The sequence below is a fragment of the Neofelis nebulosa genome, chromosome 5, assembly GCF_028018385.1.
Source record: "Neofelis nebulosa isolate mNeoNeb1 chromosome 5, mNeoNeb1.pri, whole genome shotgun sequence".
Taxonomy (NCBI): Eukaryota; Metazoa; Chordata; class Mammalia; order Carnivora; family Felidae; genus Neofelis; species Neofelis nebulosa.
The window spans coordinates 37,562,321-37,587,040 of record NC_080786.1 but is presented as its reverse complement, the minus strand read 5'-3'; the positions used below and the strand labels follow the sequence as shown (position 1 = coordinate 37,587,040).

The 24,720-nt window shown below is 39.1% G+C and overlaps 1 protein-coding gene across 5 annotated transcripts in view; it reads left to right on the top strand.

Moving 5' to 3' along the window:
* The window catches only part of GK5 (glycerol kinase 5), a 78,742-nt gene that overhangs the window by 13,567 nt on the left and 40,455 nt on the right, over positions 1-24,720 (top strand). For all 5 annotated transcript variants that reach the window (XM_058730094.1, XM_058730092.1, XM_058730091.1 and 2 more), the window contains 2 exons: positions 10,292-10,385; positions 17,471-17,602. In XM_058730094.1, the coding sequence (XP_058586077.1) occupies positions 10,292-10,385; positions 17,471-17,602 (226 nt within the window). The remainder of the gene's footprint in view (positions 1-10,291; positions 10,386-17,470; positions 17,603-24,720) is intronic.

The following is a 24,720-nucleotide window of genomic DNA, read 5'->3' as shown; positions in this document are numbered from 1 at the left end:
CTGTGTTCCCACAGCACCAAATATATCTTTTATTGTAGTACTTGATACTTGTGTTAATGGTTCTTTCCAATTACTTATGACAGAAATACATTAGGAACCATGGAATGGTACACTGTGTTAGAGAGGTTTAAGGCAACTCATTTACATATTGCTTGTCGTGTTTTTCCTCCATTTGTTTTTTTATTGTTGACATAGGTAAAACAAACCCACATAACTGCTAAGTGAATATTGGAATATGTGTTACTTCTTAAGATCAGTATTCTAGATTGTCTTCTACCATGCTATGAATTAATGATGCCTCGTTCTTCTTGTGGTCTTATCCCTTTGTTCTTCAGCTGTGCTAACATTTAACACACCATGCTTCATCCTGAGAACCTTCGAATGTGTAACACATTTTGTCAGCAATGTTCACTCTCCTCGTTTGTTCCTCCTCATCCTTCAGAGCTCAGTTCTGTTGTCATTTCTCAAAGAAGACTTTCCTGACCTTTACACTAGGCAAGGTCTCCTGTTAAGGATACTCATGGCCTTCTGTATTTCTCCTCCATAGGACTTCGTCCTGTAGTAAGTAAGTGAGTAATTGAGTATTTGGTTTCCCTGGTAGAAAATATATTCATGTTTGTTTGCTTGTTTGCTTGTTTATTTTGACAGAGAGAGAGAGAGAGAGAGAGAGAGAGAGAGAAATGGGAGTGGAGGAGGGGCAGAGAGAGAGGGAGACAGAATCAAAAGCAGGCTCCGGTCTGTCAATGTAAAGCCTGACTCAGGGCTCGAGCTCATGAAACATGAGATTATAACCTGAGCCGAAGTCAGATGCTTAACTGACTGAGCCACCCAGGCACCCCGTGAATAGATGCTTTCTAAGTAAAAAGAGCAAATCAAGGGCATAAACAGGAGGCACAAGAGTATGGAGTGTCTGAAGAATCAAAGGTACTTTGGAATTCAGAGGGTGAAATAGGGAAGGCACCATACCCAAGGGTTCTGACTTCTTCCTGACTCTGATCTTCTCTCTGACTACCCTCTTCCTAGTCTGTGCTCCAGTCACACTAGCCTGCTCTCTGTTTCTTGAACATTCCCACTGGTTCCTACTTTTATTAGGAGCAGCTTTGCACTTGTTGCTCCCTCTATCTGGAACACTCTTACCTGAGATCTTACCTCTTTCTCATCATTCCGACCTCACCACGGAGATCATTCTCCCAGGAGACCTTCCCTGACCATTTTGTTTGCCCATCAATTTACCATTTTATTTTCTTGATATCACTTATCATTATCCAAAATTCTTACTTATTTGAATATTTATTTATTACATATCTCCCATAGGTGTAAGAAGTTCCATGAGTGTTGGGATTTAAAAAAAATTTTTTTTTAATGTTTATTTATCTTAGAGAGAGACAGAGCACAAGCAGGGGAGGGGAGAGAGAGAGGGAGACACAGAATCCAAAGCAGGCTCCAGGCTCCAGGCTCCGAGCTGTCAGCACAGAGCCTGACGCGGGGCTTGAACTTACGAGCTATGAGATCATGACCTGAGCCGAAGTCGGACGCTCAACTGACAGAGCCACCCGGGTGCCCCCAGTGTTGGGATTTTTGTCTGCCCTATTCTCACTAGGTCCTTCACACTTAGAACAGTACCTTCACATAGTAGGCCTTCAAATGTTTGAGTGATTGAGTTGTACCTGGAGAGGAAGGCAAGGTCCCAGACCAGGAAAGGCCATTTGTTGTGGTAAAGGGTTTATCTCTTATAAGTAGTGGGAAATTATCAAAAGCTGTTAAGCAGAAGGGTAATATGACCAAATTTACATTTTAGAAAGAATATTCTTTAAGATTTTTTTCATGTTTATTTATTTATTTTTGAGAGAGACAGAGCACGAGCAGGGGAGGGGCAAACAGAGAGAGAGAGAGCATCCCAAGCAAGCTCCTCACTGTCAGCACAGAGCCCGATGTGAGGCTCAAACCCATAAACCATGAGGTCATGACCTGAGCTGAAACCAAGTCAGATGCTTAACCGACTGAGCCACCCAGGTGCCCCTGGAAAGAATATTCTTGAATCAGGGTAGACTGTGGATTTGAGAGGAATGAGAGGAAGACGGGGAAGTGTCTTTGAAGACAATTGCTTATTCAAGTCTCTGCTCTTATACCTAAAAACACTCCCCACCCCCAGTTGCTCTATTCTTTTACCATGCATTCTTTCATGGCATCATCCTTATATGAAATGATAGTTTTAATTACTCATTTGTTTCTCCCCTCCATTAAAATATAAACTCCAGGGATATAACAGAATCCCTGTGGACTTAGGATGATCTCCCCACTTCCCCCTAGTTTTTGGCTGAAGCAGCTAAAGGATACCATTAACCCAAGTGTGGCACACTAGAGAAAGAGGGACAGCAGGTTTGGGGTGGATGTGTTGCATTTGAGGTGCCATGGAGCAATTCTAGGAGATAAGTAGAAGGTAGCTATTTGTGAGGGGATGGAAATTATGTGAGAAGCTGGCCCTAGAGTTGTAGATGGGTGAGTAGTCCTGTACTGACAGCATTCATGAGTGTGGGTCAGATTTCTTTACAGACAACAGTTAGTTAAAAAGAGAAGGGGACCAAGCATATAACCCTCAGCAGATACCGCATTTAACTGGCAGTCAAAGGAAGAAAATATTTACAGAGGAAACCAGAGAACATATACTTAGAGAGGTAGGAGGAGAAACAGCACAGTGATATCATGGAAGCTTAAGAAAGTGACAGTTATTTTTTAAAATTTAAATGTTTGTTTATTTTTGAGAGAGAGCGAGTGCTACAGCAGGGGAGGGGCAGAGAGAGGGGGAGACAGGATCTGAAGTGCGTTCTGTGCTGACAGCAGAGAGCCCAAAGTGGGGTTCAGATTTGAACCATGAGATCATGACCTGAGCCAAAGTTGGACGCTTAAGCGACTGAGCCACCCTGGTACTCCAGGAAAGTGAGTTTTAGGTAGGATGAAGTGATGGTCCGGTATCAGTATTGCAGAATGGTCAAGTCAAATAGAAATGAGCCTGTAAATCTGGAAATAAGGAAGACAGTGGTTACCACAGTGAATATACTTTTCATGAATGATGAGAAATCTGAATTGTACTTGTATCACATTTGGTTGAGGTAATGAGAGGTTATGAGGAAACATTGAAGGCTTTGTTAGGCTGTATTCCGTACATACGGATCGGTACCAGTTCACAAGGTTCTGGCATTTAAAGCAGACACAGGAGGGTCACCTGGGTTACTTAGTTGGTTAAACCTCTGACTCCAGATTTCAGCTCAGGTCATGATCTCACGGTTTTCTGGGTTTGAGCCCTGCATCTGACTCTGAGCTGGCAGTGCAGAGCCTGCTTGGGATTCTCTCTTTCCCCCTCCCCCACTTGTGCGCGCTCTCTCTCTCTCTCTCTCTCTCTCTCTCTCTCTCTCTCTTTCTCTCTCAAAATAAATAAACTAAAAAAGAACTTAAAAAATTTTTAAAAAGAAAGAAAGCAGACACAGAAGAAGGCTGGAATGATCCCAGGTTAGGTATTGGGAAGATAGATGGTTAAGTTGAAAGGTAAGGGGTAAAAAGAACCTCATGAAGACTAATGGAGTAGGAACCTGTGAGGATTGGTCAAAGCAACCATTGAGCTGGAAAGAGAGGTTGTAGTAAACTGCTTCAAAACTCTAGAACCTAATTAGGCCTTCTAACAACTAGGGGAGTGCTGGATGAAAGTAGCGGCAACTACTCTCAGGTAAGAGGGTGTGTGCAAACTGACCACTGTCTTTTACTCCTCAGTGCTTCTGTGGGTATGGGAAAAGCAGCTCGCATTACTGGAGTGAGTGGCTGCTACTAGGACAAGCAGTAGGGACACTGTCCTACGAAAATTTGGATGTTTATGCTTTGGTTTATGCTTTGGTGGTGCCCCACGGGACTGGCACAGCTGCTTACCTAGGTTCCAGCCCTCTCAGCTGCAGTGGCTTTCTTAACCAGTGTCTGTTGGGAGATTTAATGGTTTTTTTCTGGAGCCAGACATTTAAGAAAATCTTTGTCAGCTCACTGACACAGAGAGAACAGAAGTCACAGAAACTTCAGTGACTACACACAACAAGGAATACACACTTTGCAATAATAGTTTGGAAAAGTCACACACTGACAACTCCAACCCTCAAGGAAGAAAAATCAGCAATCCCTGAGGAGGGGGTAAACCAGATTTCTAGAATTATCACATTTATTTTCAAAGGAATACGTTTTACGCATCTCACTGACTGAAGGAATTAGTCACACCCTAAGGAATGTTTGATGAATTAATCTGTTAAAGACTAAAGTTAAACATTAAGATATAAAATTACACATAATAAATAGTATAATTTAAAACTGTACAATTCAGGACTCATGACATTTCCTTATAACCACTTTCAACTCCATAATGACTCTGTCTTTCCTGTAAATAGCACCTCTCAGTACTCAGTCTTACAAGTTATTAAAGCAAGGCGCGTTTTTATATATTAAACTAACAAAATAACAGTCTGGGTGAGATTATGGCAGAAGTGTTTCACTCATACATTGCTCTCATATTTTTTAATATATTTATTTTCATATAAAATTAATGTCTCCAAATAGTTATCAAGTACAACCAATGCTCCAGACGCTCCCTGAAGCACCATCTGGTACAGGCACCCTAGCTGAGTAGGCATTGGAAGTGGTATTATAATCAATATGCAGTATTGACTATAACATCAACTGTTGCAGGTTTGGCCACATATGAGGAGTTGGAAAGTCTTCTTACCCTTGGACTCTCACACTTAGGAGTGAGGGAGATTTGGGGGAAATAACCCAACAGAAGCAACAACAGCTCATCAAAATTTGACCTCGGGAAATAGGGTCACTGCGAATGTAATTAGTTAAATTAGGATGAGACCATAATGCAGTAGGGTGGATTTCTAGTTCAGTGTGACTAGTGTCCTCATACAAAGACAGCCACATGAAGACAGACACATGGAGAATTTCATGTGAAGGAGAAGGGTTGGAGTGATGCAGCAATGAGCCAAGAAATGCCAGAGATTGCTACAGACTGCCAGCACAAGGCAAGGAAGGACTCCATTATAGATTTCAGAGGGAGTGTGGCCCTGGCAGCATTATGATTCTGGACGTCTAGCCTCCAAACTGAGACAATAAATTGCTTTTGTCTTAAGCTGTTATGGCAGCCTAAGGAATCAAGTACAATGGTCAACTGATTTTTGACGACACCAACCAGGCAATGTGGAAAAACGTGTCTTCAACAAAGTTGAGAAAACTGGGTTTTCATTTGCAAAAGTATGAATGTGGACCCTTACCACATACTATATATAAAAATTAACTCACAAAATGGATCAAAGACTCAATTTAAAGGATAAAACTTTGTAGTTTTAAAGAAAACATAGAGGAAGATTTTCATGACCATGAATCTAGCATCGACTTCTTAAATGGCACCAAAAGCACAGTTAATAAAACAAAAAAATAGATAAATTGGACTTCATCAATATCAAAAACTTTTATGCATCAGAGAACACTATTAAAATATTTTCATATTTTTGACAACTAATTTTTCTTTAATTTTCTTAACTGTTGGAAGTCTCTGAAGTATAAAAATTGCCCCAAATTTAATCATAAATAATAAAAAATAAAGCCATGTTGAAATTATTTTGACATAATGTACAATTTGCATTTTAAAAATATGTCTTTGGGGCACCTGGGTTAAGCATCTGACTTTTTTTTTTTAACTTTATTTTTTATTTTTTAAAATTTAATCCAAATTAGTTAGTATATAGTGAAGCAATGATTTCAGTACATTCCTTAATGCCCCTTACCCATTTAGCCCATCCCCCCTCCCACAACCCCTCCAGCAACCCTCAGTTTGTTCTCCATATTTATGAGTCTTTTGTTTTGCCCCCCTCCTTTATATTATTTTTGTTTCCCTTCCTTATGTTCATCTGTTTTGTCTCTTAAAGTCCTCATATGAGTGAAGTCATATGATTTTTGTCTTTCTCTGACTAATTTCACTTAGCATAATACCCTCCAGTTCCATCCACGTAGTTGTAAATGGCAAGATTTCATTCTTTTTGATTGCCGAGTAATACTCCGTTATGTGTGTGTGTGTGTGTGTGTGTGTGTATACACACACACACCACATTTTCTTTATCCATTCATCCACCGACGGACATTTGGGCTCTTTCCGTACTTTGGCTATTGTTGATAGTGCTGCTATAAACATGGGGGTGCATGTGTCCCTTTGAAACAGCACACCTGTATCCCTTGGATAAATGCCTAATAGTGCAATTGCTCGGTCGTAGGGTAGTTCTATTTTCAGTTTTTTGAGAAACCTCCATACTGTTTTCCAGAGTGGCTGCACCAGCTTGCATTCCCACCAACAATGCAAAAGAGATCCTCTTTCTCTGCATCCTCACCAACATCTGTTGTTGCCTGAGTTGTTAATGTTAGCCATTCTGACAGGTGTGAGGTGGTATCTCATTGTGGTTTTGATATGTATTTCCCTGATGATGAGTGATGTTGAGCATTTTTTCATGTGTCAGTTGGCCATCTGGATATTTTCTTTGGAGAAGTGTCTATTCATGTCTTTTGCCCCTTTCTTCACTGGATTATTTGTGTTTTGGGTGTTGAGTTTGATAAATTCTGTATAAATTTTGGATACTAACCCTTTATCTGATATGTCACTTGTAAATATCTTCTCCCATTCTGTCAGTTGCCTTTTAGTTTTTCTGATTGTTTCCTTTGCTGTGCAGAAGCTTTTTATTTTGATGAGGTCCCAGTAGTTCATTTTTGGTTTTGTTTCCCTTGCCTCTGGAGACGTGTTGAGTAAGAAGTTGCTGTGGCCAAGATCAAAGAGGTTTTTGCCTGCTTTCTCCTCAAGGATTTTGATGGCTTCCTGTCTTACATTGAGGTCTTTCATCCACTTTGAGTTTATTTTTGTGTATGGTGTAAGAAAGCGGTCCAGGTTCATTCTTCGGCATGTCACTGTCCAGTTTTCGCACCACTTGCTGAAGAGACTGTCTTTATTCCATTGGATATTCTTTCCTGCTTTGTCAAAGATTAGTTGGCCATACATTTGTGGGTCCATTTCTGGGTTCTCTATTCTATTCCATTGATCTGAGTGTCTGTTCTTGTGCCAGTACCATACTGTCTTGATGATTACAGCTTTGTAGTATAGCTTGAAGTCTGGGATTGTGAAGCATCTGACTCTTTTTTTTTTTTTTCAATATATGAAATTTATTGTCAAATTGGTTTCCATACAACACCCAGTGCTCATCCCAAAAGGTGCCCTCCTCAATACCCATCACCCACCCTCCCCTCCCTCCCACCCCCCATCAACCCTCAGTTTGTTCTCAATTTTTAAGAGTCTCTTATGCTTTGGCTCTCTCCCACTCTAACCTCTTTTTTTTTTTTTCCTTCCGCTCCTCCATGGGTTTCTGTTAAGTTTCTCAGGATCCACATAAGAGTGAAACCATATGGTATCTGTCTTTCTCTGTATGGCTTATTTCACTTAGCACCACACTCTCCAGTTCCATCCACGTTGCTACAAAGGGCCATATTTCGTTCTTTCTCATTGCCACGTAGTACTCCATTGTGTATATAAACCACAATTTCTTTATCCATTCATCAGTTGATGGACATTTAGGCTCTTTCCATATTTTGGCTATTGTTGAGAGTGCTGCTATAAACATTGGGGTACAAGTGCCCCTAGGCATCAGTACTCCTGTATCCCTTGGGTAAATTCCTAGCAGTGCTATTGCTGGGTCATAGGGTAGGTCTATTTTTAATTTTTTGAGGAACCTCCACACTGCTTTCCAGAGTGGCTGCACCAATTTGCATTCCCACCAACAGTGCAAGAGGGTTCCCGTTTCTCCATGCATCTGACTCTTGATCTCAGCTCAGGTCTTGATCTCAGGGTTGCGAGGCTGAGATAAAAAAATACATATGTATGTCTAGGAAAATTTAGTCATTGATATCTTAAATGTGCAGTTAGATTCCTGGAAACTGACTACAGCCTGTAATGTGGAAGGTGTGTGTCTTGGTGTGCATCTTGGTGTGTTTGCTTTGTAATTTCATCTAAGATAGAGGACTACAGTAGGAAAATCATGTCTCTGATTTGTGCTAATGATAATGGTGGCTGTTTGGATCACTGGAGGAAAAAGAAGTAACATGTTCATGAATGTAGGTGAATGCTATGATTCTCATTAGTAGAAGTGAAAAATGAGGGGCGCCTGGGTGGCTCAGTCAGTTGGGTGGCCGACTTAGGCTCAGGTCATGATCTCGTGGTCGGAGAGTTTGAGCCCCGCGTCGGGCTCTGTGCTGACAGCTCAGAGCCTGGAGCCTGTTTCAGATTCTGTGTCTCCCTCTCTCTGACCCTCCCCCGTTCATTCTCTGTCTCAAAAATAAACGTTAAAAAAAAAAAAGTGAAAAATGAAAGGGAAGGACACTATTAAGAGTGAAAAGAAAACTCACAAAATGGTAGAAAATATTTTTTTGCAAATCATGTACTTGATAAAGAATTAATATTTAGAATATATAAAGAACTATTACAACTCAACACCAAAAAAAACCCCAAATAAAGCAATTCATAAATGGACAAAGGACTTGAATAATATACAGATAGTCAATAAGCACATGAAAAGATGTACAATATCATTAGTCCTTGGGGAAACACGTATCAACTACAATGAGATACCACTTCACACCCATCAGGATGGCTATAATTAAAAAAATGGAAAACAACAAGTGTTGGTGAGGGTGTGGAAAACTGGAACTCTTGTATACTGGTGGCAGGGATGTAAATGGTGCAGCACTGTGGGAAAAAGTTTGGCAGTTCTTCAAAAACTAGACTTACCAGATGACCCAGCAATTCTGTTCGTAGGTATATGCCCAAAGGAATTGAAACAGGGACTCAAACAGGTACTTGCATAGCAGTGTTTATAGCAGCATTATTCACAAAGGCAAGGGGGTAGAAACAACCCAAATGTTGGGAAATAAGGGTGATGGTAATATATAACATTGTGAAATGTACTTGATGCCACTGAACCGCACATTTAAACATGCTTAAAGTGGCAAATTTATGTTATATATATCTTACCACAATTTTTAAAAAGAGAGAGAATCACGGGGTAGAGAGTATGCTAGATCATGGGATGCAGGAAAGGACGGAAGCCTGAGAGGTTGGTAGGAAGACACGTGTTTGAGGGATTAATGGTTACAGTGAGTTTGAAGGGAAGGTATTTTTTTTCTTAAGTTTGTTTATTTACTTTGAGAGAGACAGAAACAGTGGGAGTGGGGGAGGGAGAGAGAGAATCCCAAGCAGGCTCCGCACTGTCAGTGCAGAGCTGGGCGTGAACCCATGAAGCTGTGAGATCATGACCTGAGCTGAAACCAAGAGTTGGACGTTTAACTGACTGAGCCACCTGGCGCCCCTGAAGGGAAGGTATTTACAGAGTAAGATTGAGAGAACTGAAATAATAGCAAGATGTGTTGACTAATATATTGGAATGTTAAAATTTCGGGTGTAGAATGTTTCCAGGTAATAAAGTTGAGGATGTGTCCATGGGTGTGGACTGCTTAAGAAGTGCGGGAAATGACAGTCTAGGGAATTGAATGTGGTCAAACTCACACAGAGGGGCACCTGGAATAGGGTAGACAGCAAGCCTGAGTTGTATGTCAAAGATTAGTAGATGTCAGTGGTTGAATTTGCAGGAGCCAAAAAGGAAAATGACTTATTTCTATGATATTTCTTAGTTCTGTACTTTTATTGTAGTGTTGACCCAGAGTTTGTTGAACTTCTTCTAATTGGACAAATTTTGATAAGCTTAGTAGGTTGCAGAGGATAAGCCAGTCCCAAAGGTGAGAGGTATAGAAATAGGGTCAGGCAATATTTCAGCTCTTCTGTGTAGCCACAGATGTTTTTATCTGATTGTGTGTTTCAAGTAAAATGAAGGGAGGAAGCATTGGCTTCTTGCTTTTTAAAGTGTATAAGCACGTCTTTAAAGGCCTTCTTATTAGATGTGTTTTGTTTTAGACCTGTGCACGTTGTACTGCTTCAAAAAGAATATCTTTTTTCATAGAATTTGATCTAGAATTTCATTTTATTTATCACATTATAATTGTTACAAAATGTGTTCAGTTCATAAAATGAAAAAATCATTCGGCAAGCCCCATCTAATTATACTTTGATATTCCAGTGTTGCCTCTAATTTTGTTTTCTCTTGTGCCAGATCTTTTATTTACTATAGTCTCTGATTCATATTGAGTCTCAAAATACTGTTTTTATCATTCTTAGGAAAACAGGAAATCATTTTCACAACTTCATTAGTTGGCAAGATCTAAGAGCTATTGAGCTGGTAAAATCTTGGAATAATTCATTCCTAATGAAGGTAATCTTTTTCTTATCTTCTGTGGTTTAGATATTACTGTCTTCCCTGTAAATGTCCCTTACCTGTATAATCTCCTACCTGTGCTGTTTTAGAATGTTGAGAAGAGAATACACATATGCACACTCCTCACATCAGGGAAACTTCATAATTGTCACCCAAAAGCATATGTGGTAGACTAAAGTACTTAACAACTACACTTCAGGAAGCCCTGAGAAGGTTTAGGATGGACCTCAGCGTCTCATATGAGTGAGAATTCATGTTACCATTCTTGGAGAAGTGGACAAAATGCAGACCATGTCCAGAAAAAATAGAGAAATGTCCAAATTTCATAATCTTTTGTTAAAAGTGGAGAATGAATATCAAGACGCATAACTGGCTGACAGCCACAAGCTCTTCATCTGATGCCTACCACATCATGGTAGCAAATGACAATGGTTATGACTATGACAGTGACAATAGTGGTGGTGGCAGCATAAGTGTGGGGTTACTGAGTCAGAGTTTTCCAAATGTGGCCAGACCTGCAATATGTGATGTTATAATTAATATTGCATGATGCAATTTTAAATATTCTAATGCCACACAGCTAAATGCCTTTTCAACTCAGGTGCCTCTACAGAATGGTGCTTCAGAGAGTATCTGGAGCATTGATTTGACTCAATAACTATTTGGAGACACTAATTTTATATGGAAACAAACATGAATATATTATAGAATATGACAGCAATGCATGAGTGAAAGAAACACTTTTGCCATAATGTCACCCACATTGGTTTTTCTTTTGTTAGTTTAATATATGAGGATGCAAGGGCGCCTGGGTGGCTCAGTCGGTTGAGTGTCCGACTTCAGCTCAGGTCACGATCTCGCGGTCTGCGAGTTCGAGCCCCGCGTCGGGCTCTGTGCTGACAGCTCAGAGCCTGGAGCCTGTTTCAGATTCTGTGTCTCCCTCTCTCTCTGACCCTCCCCCGTTCATGCTCTGTCTCTCTCTGGCTCAAAAATAAATAAACGTTAAAAAAAAAAAATTTAATATATGAGGATGTACCTTGCTTTAATAACTTGTAAGGCTGAGTACTGAGAGATGCTGTGTACAGGAAAGAGTGATTAAGGAGTTGAAAATGATTATAAGAAAATGTCATGAACTTTGAATGGTATAATTTAAAATTATACAATTTATAGGGATGCCTGGGTGGCTCAGTCAGTTAAGCATCCGACTCTTGATTTCAGCTCAGGTCATGATCTCACAGTTTGTGAGTTCGAGCCCCACATGGGGCTCCATGCTGATAGTGCAGAGCCTGCTTGGGATTCTCTTTCTCCTTCTCTCTCTGCCCCTCCCTCACTCACTCTCTGTCTCTCTCAAAAATAAACAAACATTAAAAAATAATAATAAAAACAAAACTGACTTCATACACAAAACTCTGCATTTAAAGCACTTCATCTACTTGATATTGAACATGCACATGATGTAAGCTTGGTTTCTCTTAGGAAAAAATGTGCACGGATTCTTACAGTTTAGCACACATGATTCCAGGGCCTGTCCTGCCAGTGGAGGAACCCCACCCTGCACCCATCCTATCCCAGATCCTTATGGTTTATCGATTGAGGCTCCTGGAAATGTTTAGGGTGTATGTGCCAGAAATGGCACCAAAGTTGTCAGTTTAGCCAAGGCTAGCTCCGAGCAACTTGATGAAGTAATTAAAGTGTGTTGGCAATCTCCTGGCACCATTGTTTTCCTCCAGTCTTTCCAGCAGCCATGCTTCCTCTCACTGTTGTTCTGATTCTTGCTTAATGATTGCTAAGGCTTCTCTTTGCTTTTAGCACTAAATCTTAACTCCCTACCATGGATCAGCTCTGTCTACAACTCTGACCATTTCCCAGACCCCTTCCTCCCTGAAGCTGCTAAGGATCTGGCTCCAGCTTTGCCAGCCTGCTTTTGTTCTTGTAGCACCCAAGCAGCCTCTCACCTTAAGACCTTCAGACCTGCAAGGGGCTCTCCTGCCATCATGACTGGATTCTTCTCATCCTTCTGGGCCCAGCTCACCTGCCACCTCCTCTGTGTGAGGCCTTTCCTGCCATCTTATTTATATAGAGTAGCATGACCCCCTTCCCCGACTCCAGTCTGTTTCAAACCGCCCTTTCTTTCTTTCACAGCACTTATCATATTTCACAGATTTTGAGACGTATAATTTTTTCAACTGAAATTTTAATTGAGATAATTATAGATTCACATGCAGTTGTAAAAAATAATACAGGGATCCCTTATAGGCTTTGCAGGTTCTCTCAATGGTAACAGTTTACAAAACTGGAGTATAGCATCACAACCAGGATACTGACATTGATACAATCTGTAGATCATATTCAGATCTCCCTATTTTACTTGTATTCTTTTCTGTTTGTATGTGGGCGTGTTCTGACTTCTGTACAGTTCTTTTATATGTTCGTATGACCACCACTACAGTCGGGACGCTGAACTGTACCATCATTACAAAGGTCCCTCATGTTGCTCTTTTATTATTTAAAAAAAAAATTTTTTTTTTTTAATTTTTTTTTTTCAACATTTTTTATTTATTTTTGGGACAGAGAGAGACAGAGCATGAACGGGGAGGGGCAGAGAGAGAGGGAGGCACAGAATCAGAAACAGGCTCCAGGCTCCGAGCCATCAGCCCAGAGCCTGACGCAGGGCTCGAACTCACGGACCGCGAGATCGTGACCTGGCTGAAGTCGGACGCTTAACCGACTGCGCCACCCAGGCGCCCCTTAATGTTTATTTTTTGAGAGACAGAGCATGAGCATGAGTATGAGCAGGGGAGGGGCAGAGAGAGAGGGAGTCACAGAATCTGAAGCAGGCACCAGGCTCTGAGCTGTCAGCACAGAGCCAGACATGGGGCTTGAACTCACAGACCGTGAGATCATGACCTGAGGTGAAGTCGGACACTTAACCGATTGAGCCACCCAGGGGCCCCTTATGTTGCCCTTTTATAACCACAGCCATCTCTGTCCTGTGCACCTCTCCAGCCTCTTCCCATCCATCACTCCTCACAACCAGTAATCTGTCCTCCATTAAAAATATTTTCTGACTTCAAAAATATTATATACCTAGGGGCGCCTGGGTGGCGCAGTCGGTTAAGCGTCCGACTTCAGCCAGGTCACGATCTCGCGGTCCGTGAGTTCGAGCCCCGCGTCAGGCTCTGGGCTGATGGCTCGGAGCCTGGAGCCCGTTTCAGATTCTGTGTCTCCCTCTCTCTCTGCCCCTCCCCCGTTCATGCTCTGTCTCTCTCTGTCCCAAAAATAAATAAAAAACGTTGAAAAAAAAAATTAAAAAAAAAAAAAAATATATATATTATATACCTAGAATGATGCAGTATAAAACCTTTGGGATTTGCTTTTTTCACTTAGTGTAATTCCCTGGAGAATCCAAGTTGTACCTGAATCAGTAGATTGTTTCTTTTTATTGCTGTGTTGTATTCAGGGGTACAGATGCACTACCTGTTTTTTAAGGACATCTGTGAAATCCCAGTTTTTGGCTATTACAAATAGGGCTGTTTTGAACATTTGTGGTTTTTTTAAATTTTATTTATTTTTTTATTTTTTTAAATGTTTATTTATTTTTGAGACAGAGAGAGAGCATGAATGGGGGAGGGTCAGAGAGAGAGGGAGATCCAGAATCTGAAGCAGGCTCCAGGCTCTGAGCTGTCAGCACAGAGCCCGACACGGGGCTCGAACCCACAAATCATGAGATCATGACCTGAGCCGAAGTCGGACGCTTAACCGAGTGAGCCAGCCAGGCACCCCTGTTTTGAACATTTGTGTACAGACATTTATGTGAATGTAAGTGTTCATTTCTCTAGGATAATACCCCAAAGGTACAATTAATTGCTAGGTCAAATGGTAATTGCATGTTTTGTTTTATATGAAACTGTCAGAAAACTTTTTCCAGGGTGGCTGCATCATTTACCTTCCCCCAACAATGTGTGAATTATAAGACATACTTTTTTTTTCTAATTTAAAAGGGGTGATTTTAAGCAGGATATATTTTTGTAAGATTTTATTTTTAATTAATCTCCACACCCAACATGGGGCTTGAACTCACAACGCCTAGGCCAGGAGTCACACATTCCACCAACTGAGCCAGCCAGGCGCCCCAAGCAGGATGTATTCTTAACCATCAATTTTTAAAATCATTTTAACCATCAATTATATCTTAGCATTTCATTGTAATTTAGCTAACAGGATTCTTTGTTGTTTTTTTGGTGGTACCCTTCAATATTGGTTTATTTTACGGTGTCTTCTTAGATTATCTCATTTATTGATTTGATTACTTGTCTTTCTCTTCCCATTAGAAAGTAAATTTCAAGAAGGCAGGGACTCTGCCTATATTGTTCACTCTAGTTTCTCAAGGACTAGCACAGTTCCTTGGTACATAGAAGGTACTCAATAAATATTTGTTAAATGTAAGAACAAAATGCTAATTGTTCATATGTTGTATAAAAGTACAGGTGTTAGGGGTGCCTGGGTGACTCAGTTAAGTGTCTGGCTCTAGATTTCAGCTCAGGTCATGATCTCACAGTTCATGGGGTTGAGCCCCACTTTGGGCTCTGTGCCCACAGCACGGAGCCTGCTTGGGATTGTCTCTCTCCCTCTCTCTCTGCCCCTCCCCCACTTGCGTGTGCTCTCTCTTTCTCAAAATAAATAAATAAACTTAAAAAAAAAAAGTACAGGTGTTAGAACTCTTAATACTTTTTGTGTGCTCCCCCACCCTGGGTATCTGCATTTTAATAGAAGATACCTTTTAATAGAAGGATATGAAATCTAATTTTTTAAATAGAGGAAAGTATAGTGTTCTTAGGGAAGAAAAACCTCTTTCAGTTTGAGGCATTCGTTAACATATAACACATCAGAGAGAGGATTATGGGTCATCCCTTTAAATACTTTAATGACGTCTTGTCTTTTTTTAAATTAAAAAAATTTTTTTTTTAGTGTTTGTTTATTTTAGAGAGAGAGAGAAAGAGAGACAGAGCATGAGTAGGGGAGGAGCAGAGAGAGAGGGAGACACAGAATCTGAAGCAGGCTCCAGGCTCCGAGCTGCCAGCACAGAGCCCGATGCTGGGCTTGAACTCACCAACCATGAGGTCATGACCTGAACCGAGGTCGGACACTCAACCCACTGAGCCACCCAGGCGTCCCAAGGACATCTTATCTTTTTTTTTTTTTTAAACATTTATTTTTTTTTTTAATTTTTTTTTTTTCAACGTTTTTTATTTATTTTTGGGACAGAGAGAGACAGAGCATGAACGGGGGAGGGGCAGAGAGAGAGGGAGACACAGAATCTGAAACAGGCTCCAGGCTCTGAGCTGTCAGCACAGAGTCCAATGCGGGGTTTGAACCCACGGACCATGAGATCGTGACCTGAGCTGAAGTCGGACGCTTAACCGACTGAGCCACCCAGGCGCCCCAAGGACATCTTATCTTTTAATAAACAGTGCAAAATATGTAGAAACACAGGAAGTTTGGGCACTGAATGAGATGAAAGGGAAGTTAAAAGGGCTATAACTTTCAGTTATAAGATGAATAAGGTCTGAGAATCTAATGTATTACATGACTATAATTAATAACACTGTATTATATAATTAAAATTTGCTAAGAGTAGAACTTTTCAGCAAAACGAAAAGGAAAAAAAAAGGACAAGGGATGCCTGGATGGGTCAGTAGGTTGAATGCTGCCTGACTTTTGATTTTGGCTCAAGTCATGATCTCATGGGTTCATGAGTTTGAGCTCCACATCAGGCTCTGTGCTGACAGTGAGGAGCCTGCTTGGGATTCTCTCTCTCTCCCTCCCTCTCTCTCTCTGCCCCTCCCCCACTCTCTCTTTCCTTCTCTTTCAAAATAAATAAACTTAAAAAACAAAGGACAAAACTAAAATGTAGAGAGAATTGAGTCTATACATTTTCTTGATTGTTACACTTATTATTTTAGTAAATAAACCCAAACCTTTATATTTATTTTTTAGGGGAGGGGTGAGTAATAACAGAGGGAAAAATGCAAGAAGGCAGTAAATTCTCTATAAGTGAATATTCTTTAAAACATCAGTTTCAGAAGTTGAATTGTCCATCGGCATTCTTGTAGTAGGTGGCAGGATAGAGTTTTTGTTTTTGATTTTTTTTTTTTACTATGTCTTACAAACCTTAAAACTCAAAGCAAGTTTTCTGTGAGAGGCTTTTTCTTTTTAACTAAAGATTTTGCTTACTAAGAAGCAAATTTAAAACTATATATATATTTCATGTTTGATTTTGTTAAGTATAGGTAGTGTTCAGTGAAATCATATATCCCAATTTTAGGTACTTAGTGTGTAGGGAAATTTCCCTTATGGGTTAATAGTAACCTCATTCAAAATATATTTCATATAGGAATATAGCCTATCCCTTGACTCTCCCCCTTTTCTTTTCTTTTTCTTTTATATTTTTTAAGTTTTTTTGTGTGTGTGTGTGTGTTTTTTTTTTTTTTTTTGTAATCTTTGTACCCAGTGTGGTGCTCAAAGCCATGACCCGAGATCAAGAATCTTATGCTTTGCTCACTGAGCCAGCCAGGCATCCCTTTCCCTTTTTTTTTTTTTTTTTTTTTTAAGACTTTATCTTGAGGGGTGCCTGGGTGGCTCAGTCGGTTAAGTGTCCAACTTAGGCTCAGGTCATGATCTCACAGTTTGTGGATTCAAGCTCTGCGTCCAGCTCTGTGCTGACAGCTCGGAGTCTGTTTCAGATTCTGTGTCTCCCTCTTTCTTTGCCCCTCCCTGTTCACGCTCTGTCTCTGTCTCAAGAATAAATAAACATTAAAAATAATAATAATAATAATAAAATAAAAGACTTGAGCTTTTTGTGTTTATTAAAGAAGGACATAGTAGATGTGTTATATCTCGTATGTTAGAATACAAATGTCCACTTGGGGTAACATTGCTTTACTTCATGTTCTTAGGTGCTGAGAACACTAGACGTAGTTGAATGATTTGTTATTGGGTTTGTTTTCATATGTGTAGAATTAATATAGAAATATCAAACACCATTAAGTGCATTTTCCTAAAATATCTTTTTTTTTAAACAGCTAATACAGAGCTCCTGCCGAGTGCTACACTTTTTCACTAGAAGTAAACGATTTTTTGCAGTCAGTATGTTCAGTTTCACAAACCAGCATGTTTCTTTGAGATTGGCCTGGATTTTACAGAACCTGGTTGAGGTAAGGAAAGATTGTGTGTGCCTGTGTTTGTGTGTGTGTATGGACTACAGGAAAGACAAAATTAAAGGAATAAAGATAATAATTTGATTATTTCAGGGAAAATTAGGTGTCTACTACATATTGGGATAGAATACAAGGAATCTTTACTTGGTTTTTTTTTAAACCTTTTTATTGTGAGTCATAACACATAATAGAAAACGGAACAAAACAAAACTATACCACCCAGTGATACACTGTGAAGCAAACACCTGTGTAGCACTATTTAAATCAAGAAACAGAACATTATGAAACTGTGTATCAGATTTTCTTTCCACTTTTACTTTTTTACTTATATGTTTCTTTCTTAACACTATCTTTTTGTTTTACCTGAATTTTTTTTGAATTTTGTATAAATGGAATCCGTGTTTATTTTTTTGTGTCTGACTCCTTTTGTTTAATATTATATTTATGAAATATACCCATATTGGGTGTAAATTAATTTTCTTACATTTTCATTGCTATTTGGTGTTCAATATATGATTATATCTCTATCTGTTTATCCCTTCTGTTCATGTCCTTTTGAGTTATTTCTAGTTTGGGGCAATTATGACTAATACTGTCTTTGAAGTACATATAAATGCATTTCTGTTACATCTATACATGGGAATGGAATTTTTAGGGCATGAATGGATATGTGTATCTTCACCTTTAGTGGATAGTGTTAAAAAGTTTCCCACAGTTTTTGACAATTCACATACCCACTATCAGTCAATGAGAGGACTTCTTATTTCATTTACCATCATAATTGATACTATCAGGTTTTTTTTATTATTTTAGCCATTCTGGTACTTAAATAGTGCTTTCTCATTGTGATTTTAGACTGATAAAAAAGAAGATCCAACTGCATGCTGTCTATAGGAGAAACACTTTAGATTCAAAAATACAAATCATTAAAAAGTAAAAGGATGGAAAAGATCTCTCATGCAAACAGCATCCATAAACTAAGTGGCTATGCTAATATCCAGCAAAATAGACTTTAAAAAAAAATTTTTTTTTATTATGTTTCTTTATTTTTGAGAGGCAGAGAGAGACAGAGTGCGAGCAGGGGAAGGGCAGAGAGAGAGGGGGACACAGAATCCAAAGCAGGCTCCAGGCTCTGAGCTGTCAGCAGAGAACCCGACGTGGGGCTCAAACTCACAAACCAGGAGATCATGACCTGAGCCGAAGTCGGATGCTCAACCAACTGAGCCACCCAGGCACCCCAAAATAGACTTTAAAACAAAAAATGTTATTAGAGATAAAGAAGGACATTTTGTAATGATAAGTCAATCCATCAGAAATATATAACAATTATAAACATATATGTATGTAGTAACAGTGCCTCAAACAAATGAAGCAAAAATTGACAGAATTGAAGAGGAAAATAGACAATTCAACAGTAATAGTTGGAGACTTCAACACTCCACTTTTAATAATGGATAAAACAACTAGACAGAAGCTCAACAAAGAAATAGAAAACTTGGACAACAGTATAAGCTAACTAGACCTTTCATAGAGATCTCCAGTAACAACAGAATATACATTCTTAAGTGTACATGGAATGTTCTCCAGGATAGATTACATGCTACACCATAATACAAGCCTTAATAAATTTAAAAGGACTGAAATTATACAAAATATTTCTCTGATAATGAATGAAATTAAACATAACAGATATGGGGCTCCTGGCTGGCCTAGTAGGTAGAGCATGTGACTCTTGATCTCAGGGTTGTGCGTTAAAGCCCCACGTTGGGTGTAGGTTACTTAAAAATAAAATCCTTATGGGGCGCCTGGGTGGCTCTGTTGGTTAAGTGTCTGACTCTTGGTTTTGGCTCAGGGCTTGATCTCACAGTTGGTGAGTTCAAGCCCCACATTGGGCTGTCCTCTGTCAGCGTGAAGCCTGCTTGGGAATCTCTGCCCCTCCCCTGCTTGTGCTTGCTCTCTTTCTCTCTTTCTCAAAATAAATAAATAAACGCTAAAATAAAATAAAATCCTTAAAAACATAATTAAACATAATTAGCAGAAAAATGTGGAGAGTTCAAAAATATATGGAAATCAGTGTATTTTACAAAAATTTTAACTTTTTTTTTTTTTTTTTTTAATTTTTTGAGAGATAGAGAGTGTGGGCAGGGGAGGGGCAGAGAGAGAGGGAGATGCAGAATCCCAAGCAGGCTCCAGGCTCTGAGCTGTCAGTCCAGAGTCCAATACAGGTCTCAAAACCATGAACGCATGATCATGACCTGAGCCAAAGTCAGACGCTCAACTGACTGAGCCACCCAGGTGCCCCCAAACTAGTTAAATAACTAGTAGGTAAAAGAAGAAATCCTAAGAGACATTAGAAAATACTTTGAGATGAATGAAAATGAAAACATACCAAATTATGTGTTGCACCAAGATCAGTGTTTAAATAGAAATTAATAGCAAGACTATTATGTATAGGGACTATATATATTTTTTATTTTTTTAATTTTTAAAGTTTTAAATTTATTTTGAGAGTGGCGGGGGGAGGGAGAGAGAGAGAATCTCAAGCAGGCTCCACACTTTCAGCACAGAGCCTGATGCAGGGCTCAATCTCAGAAACTGTGAGATCATGACCTAAGCTGAAATCAAAAGTTGGACACTCAGCAGACTGAGCCACCCAGGTTCCCCATGTATAGAGACTATATTAACAAAGCATCTAACATTGTACCTTAAGACACTGGCAAAAGATGGCAAACTGAACCCACAGGAGCAGAAGGGAAGAAATATAAAGACAGTGGTTTTTCCATGTCTTTTTGTGGCTTGGTAGTGCATTTCCTTTTGTCACTGATTAGTGTTTCATGGACTAGATTGTTACAATTTGTTTATCCATTCACTTGTTGAAGGACACTTCTGGTTCTAATTTTTGGCACTTGTGAATAAAGTTGCTATAAACATTTTTGTGCAGGTTTTGTATGAACATAAATTTCAACCTATTTGGGTAAATACCTAGGTGTGCAATTGCTGGATCCAATGGTAAGACTATGTTTAGCTTTGTAAGAAAATGCCAATTTGTGTTCCAAAGTGACTGTACTGTTTTGCACCCCTACCAACAGTGAAAGAGAGGGCCACATCCTTGTTGACATTTGATACCAGTTTTGGATTTTAGCCATTCTAATAGGTGTGAAGTAGCATCTCACTGGTTTAATTTGCAGTTCTTTAACATAACAAGATGTTATAGAAATATGCCTTTTCCTTTTAAACATTGACAAGGACTTCTAGGATATATTGACTAGAAGGGATGGTCACATACATTCTTTTCTCATTCATTCCTGATCTTGGAACAAAAGCTTTAAACATTTCACCATTTAGTAAGAATTTGTAGTAAGTCTTTTTTTCTTTTTTCTTTTTAAATACTTACTTATTTTGGGAGAGAGAGTGTGCACGCGGGAGGGGCAAAGAGAGAAGAAGAGAGAATCCTAAGCAGGCTCTGTGCTGTCCGTGCAGAGCCCAACACACTGCTTAAGCCCACAAACTGTGAGATCATGACCTGAGCTGAAATCAAGAGTCAGATGCTTAACCAACCAAGCCACCTAGATGCCCATGTACTAGGTTTTCTCATGCCTGGATAGCTCAGTCAGTTGAGTGTCTGACTTCAGCTCAGGTCATGATCTCACAGTTCATGAGTTCAGGCCCCACATCAGGCTTGCTGCTGTTGGTGCAGAGCCTGCTTCAGATCCCATGTCCCCTTCTCTGTCCCTCTTCCATTCTCGTGCATTCTCTCTCTCTCAAAAAATAAACATAAAAAAAAAAAAAAAGATAACCTTTCTCAAACTAAGGAAATTCTCTCTCATTCCTAGTTTGCTAAGACTCTTTTCAAAAATTTTTTTAATGTTTATTTATTTTTGAGAGAGGGAGACAGAGACAGAGCACAAGCAGGGAAGGGGCAGAGAGAGAGGGAGACACAGAATCTGAAGTAGGCTCCAGGCTCCGAGCTGTCAGCACACAGCTTGATGCAGGGCTCTAACTTATGAGCTGTGAGATCATGATCTAAGCCGAAGTGAGATGCTTAACCGACTGAGCCATCCAGGCCCCCCTTCTAAGACTCTTTATTATTAGTGGATGTTAAATTTATTAAATACATTTTCTGCATCTATTGTCTAAGAGTGGCAACCTACTTGAGGTTTGTAGGGTGTCTTGAGTTTATCCTTGGTATCTTCTGTTGCTTTTAAAAATTTTACAGCCATTATTTTCAAAAGGCATTTCTAGTCCATTCTCTCTATCTCCTTTCCTTCTAGAAAATTTGATTATATACATGTTGGACCTTCTCATTAAATCCCCTTTGTCTCTCACTCTTTCATATTTTCCATTCTTTTGTCTCTTTGTACTGCATTCTGGATATTTTCTTCTAACCTCTCTCTCATATCTATTCTCTCTTACGTTGCTTCTAATGTGCTGTTAAAACCCATCCATTAAGTTCTTAATTTTTTAGTTCTAGAACTTTTTTCTTTACATAATTAGCATGGTATTTTAAAGTCCATGACTATTCTAGTATGTGTAGCCCCATGGACTCTGTCTTTCTCTCTCTTTTATTTTCATGTTCTCTTGTTTCCTCAGAGGCCTGATTATTTCATTTCTTTTAAATTTAAAATACTTTATGGATGTATGATTAACATACAAAAAGCTGAACATATTTAATATATACAACTTGATGAGTTTGGTGAGCCTAGTTACTTATTTGTATGCATGTGTATGTGTATCATCTAGACATAGTATTTGGAAAATTGTGTGTAGAAATTATGAGAGCCTTAACATAGCATTTTCTTGCTCTGGATAAGATTTATGTTTCTTTCATTTTTCTAGACACCAGGATTACCTCAATCCAGTTTAGTGACTGAGACGATTTAAAACTGAGTTTCAGGGGCGCCTGGGTGGCTCAGTCGGTTGAGCGCCGACTTCGGCTCAGGTCACGATCTCGCGGTCCGTGAGTTCGAGCCCCGCATCGGGCCCCTGTGCTGACAGCTCAGAGCCCGGAGCCTGTTTCAGATTCTGTGTCTCCCTCTCTCTGACCCTCCCCCATTCATGCTCTGTCTCTCTCTGTCTCAAAAATGAATAAAAACGTTAAAAAAAATTTTTTTTAAAAAATAAAATAAAATAAAACTGAGTTTCAGTTCCTGTGAGAACCTGTCTTTCTGGTTTACTCTTATTCATAGAGTAGAGGCATTTGGAGTCTTCTCCCAAAGCATGGAGAGTTGACCTTGGTCCTCCTACCTTGGGAAGCCCTAATATCAACTCTGTCTTCATAGCCTCATATCGACCTACTACCTATCAGAGGACTGGGCTCTCAAACATTTTTTGAATGAACAGATGAATTTATTACTTGCCAGGCATTGTTGCTACTCACTGAAATACAGATTAACCTTTGTCTAATCTGGAACAAATTTTTAGAATCACAATTTCTAAATTTAAAGAGAGTTTGAAATAAAGTAATATTACTTTAAGCACTCCGTACTTAAGTTTTACAAAACTTGAATCTTCAAAATACTTGTTACAAACAATCTACAAGTGACTTCTTTTTTTGGAATTTATGTCATTTTCATTTTATTGATCCTTTCTACTCTTAACATATAATCCATCCTTAAGTGTATTCATTTGTCATTCTTTTTATCTCATTTATTTAGGATGCATTTTTTAAACATCTGTTATATGCCAGGAACCCTCCTAGGTGTTGCGCTTATAAATATGAATGCAATTTAGTTCCTGCTCTTAAGTAGCTTAGGCTCTAGTAGGGAAGTAATGATGTTGTGAGATAATGGCCATACGGAATATAGCCATTGGATGACAAGTTTGGCAAAGCCAGGAAATGCTAGTCTTGATGGACAAATAAGAAAGAGGTGGTAAAGTGTGATGTAGGGTACTGTTTCTACTATGTTAATAATATCTTGAAAAGAAATAATATCTTGGGGGCACCTGGCTGGCTCATTTGGAAGAGCATGAGATGCTTAATCTCAGGGTCGTGAGTTCAAGCCCCATGTTGGGCATAGAGCCTCTTTAAAAAATAGTAATAATGATATTTCAATAAGCATTTCATTTTCTCTATTAGCTATTTTAAAGAGCTTTTGATAATTTTGTTTCCTGTGGCATGCTTTACACTAAGGGTTAGCAGATTTTTTCTGTAACATGCCAGTTAGTGATAATTTAAACTTTGAAGGCCATGAGGTTTCTGTCATAACTACTCTGCTATTGTAGTGTGAAAACAGCCATAGATGATACATAAACAGGTGAGCATGGCTGTGTTCCAGTAAAATTTTATCTGTGGACACTGAAATTTGAATGTCATGTACTTTCCCTATGTCACAAAGTTTTTTCTAAAAAAAAACAATTATAATATTTAAAAACCATTCTTAACTTGCTGTACAGAGTTAGGCAATGGCTTGGATTTGAACTGTGGTCATAGTATACCATCCCCTGTTTTAGACCTCTTATAGTTAAACCTATTCTTATGTTTAAAAAAATGTATATATATATACGTATATATATGTATATATATATATACGTATATATATATTTACTTTTGTGATGAACAAAGTTTATTTGTTTATTCATCACAAAAATACATGCTTCATGTGAAATTAAAGCCTTTTATACCTTATAGTAATTGCTTAGAACTGTTTGGTGTGTATTTTAAAAATAGTTTCTTTATGTATATATTCATTCCTTTTTTTAAAAAAATTTTTTTTTCTTTTCTTTTCTTTTTTTTTATAGAGAGAGCATGAGCAGGGGAGAGGGGCAGAGGGAGAGAGAGAGAGAATCCCAATGCAGGGCTTGATCTCACAAACCATGAGATCAGAATCTGAGCTGAAACCAAGAGTCACATGCTCAACTGACTGAGCCACCCAGGCACCCCTGTATATATTCATTCTTATAAAAAAAAAAAAAGGGATTATATTGTATTTATTCTTTGGCCTTTAATTGTGTACTTAATAATGTAACCGTTTTTTTTTTTAATTTTTTTTTAATGTTTATTTATTTTTGGCAGAGAGAGAGAGAGACAGAGCATGAGCGGGGGAGGGGCAGAGAGAGAGGGAGACACAGAATCTGAAACAGGCTTCAGGCTCTGAGCTGTCAGCACAGAGCCCGTC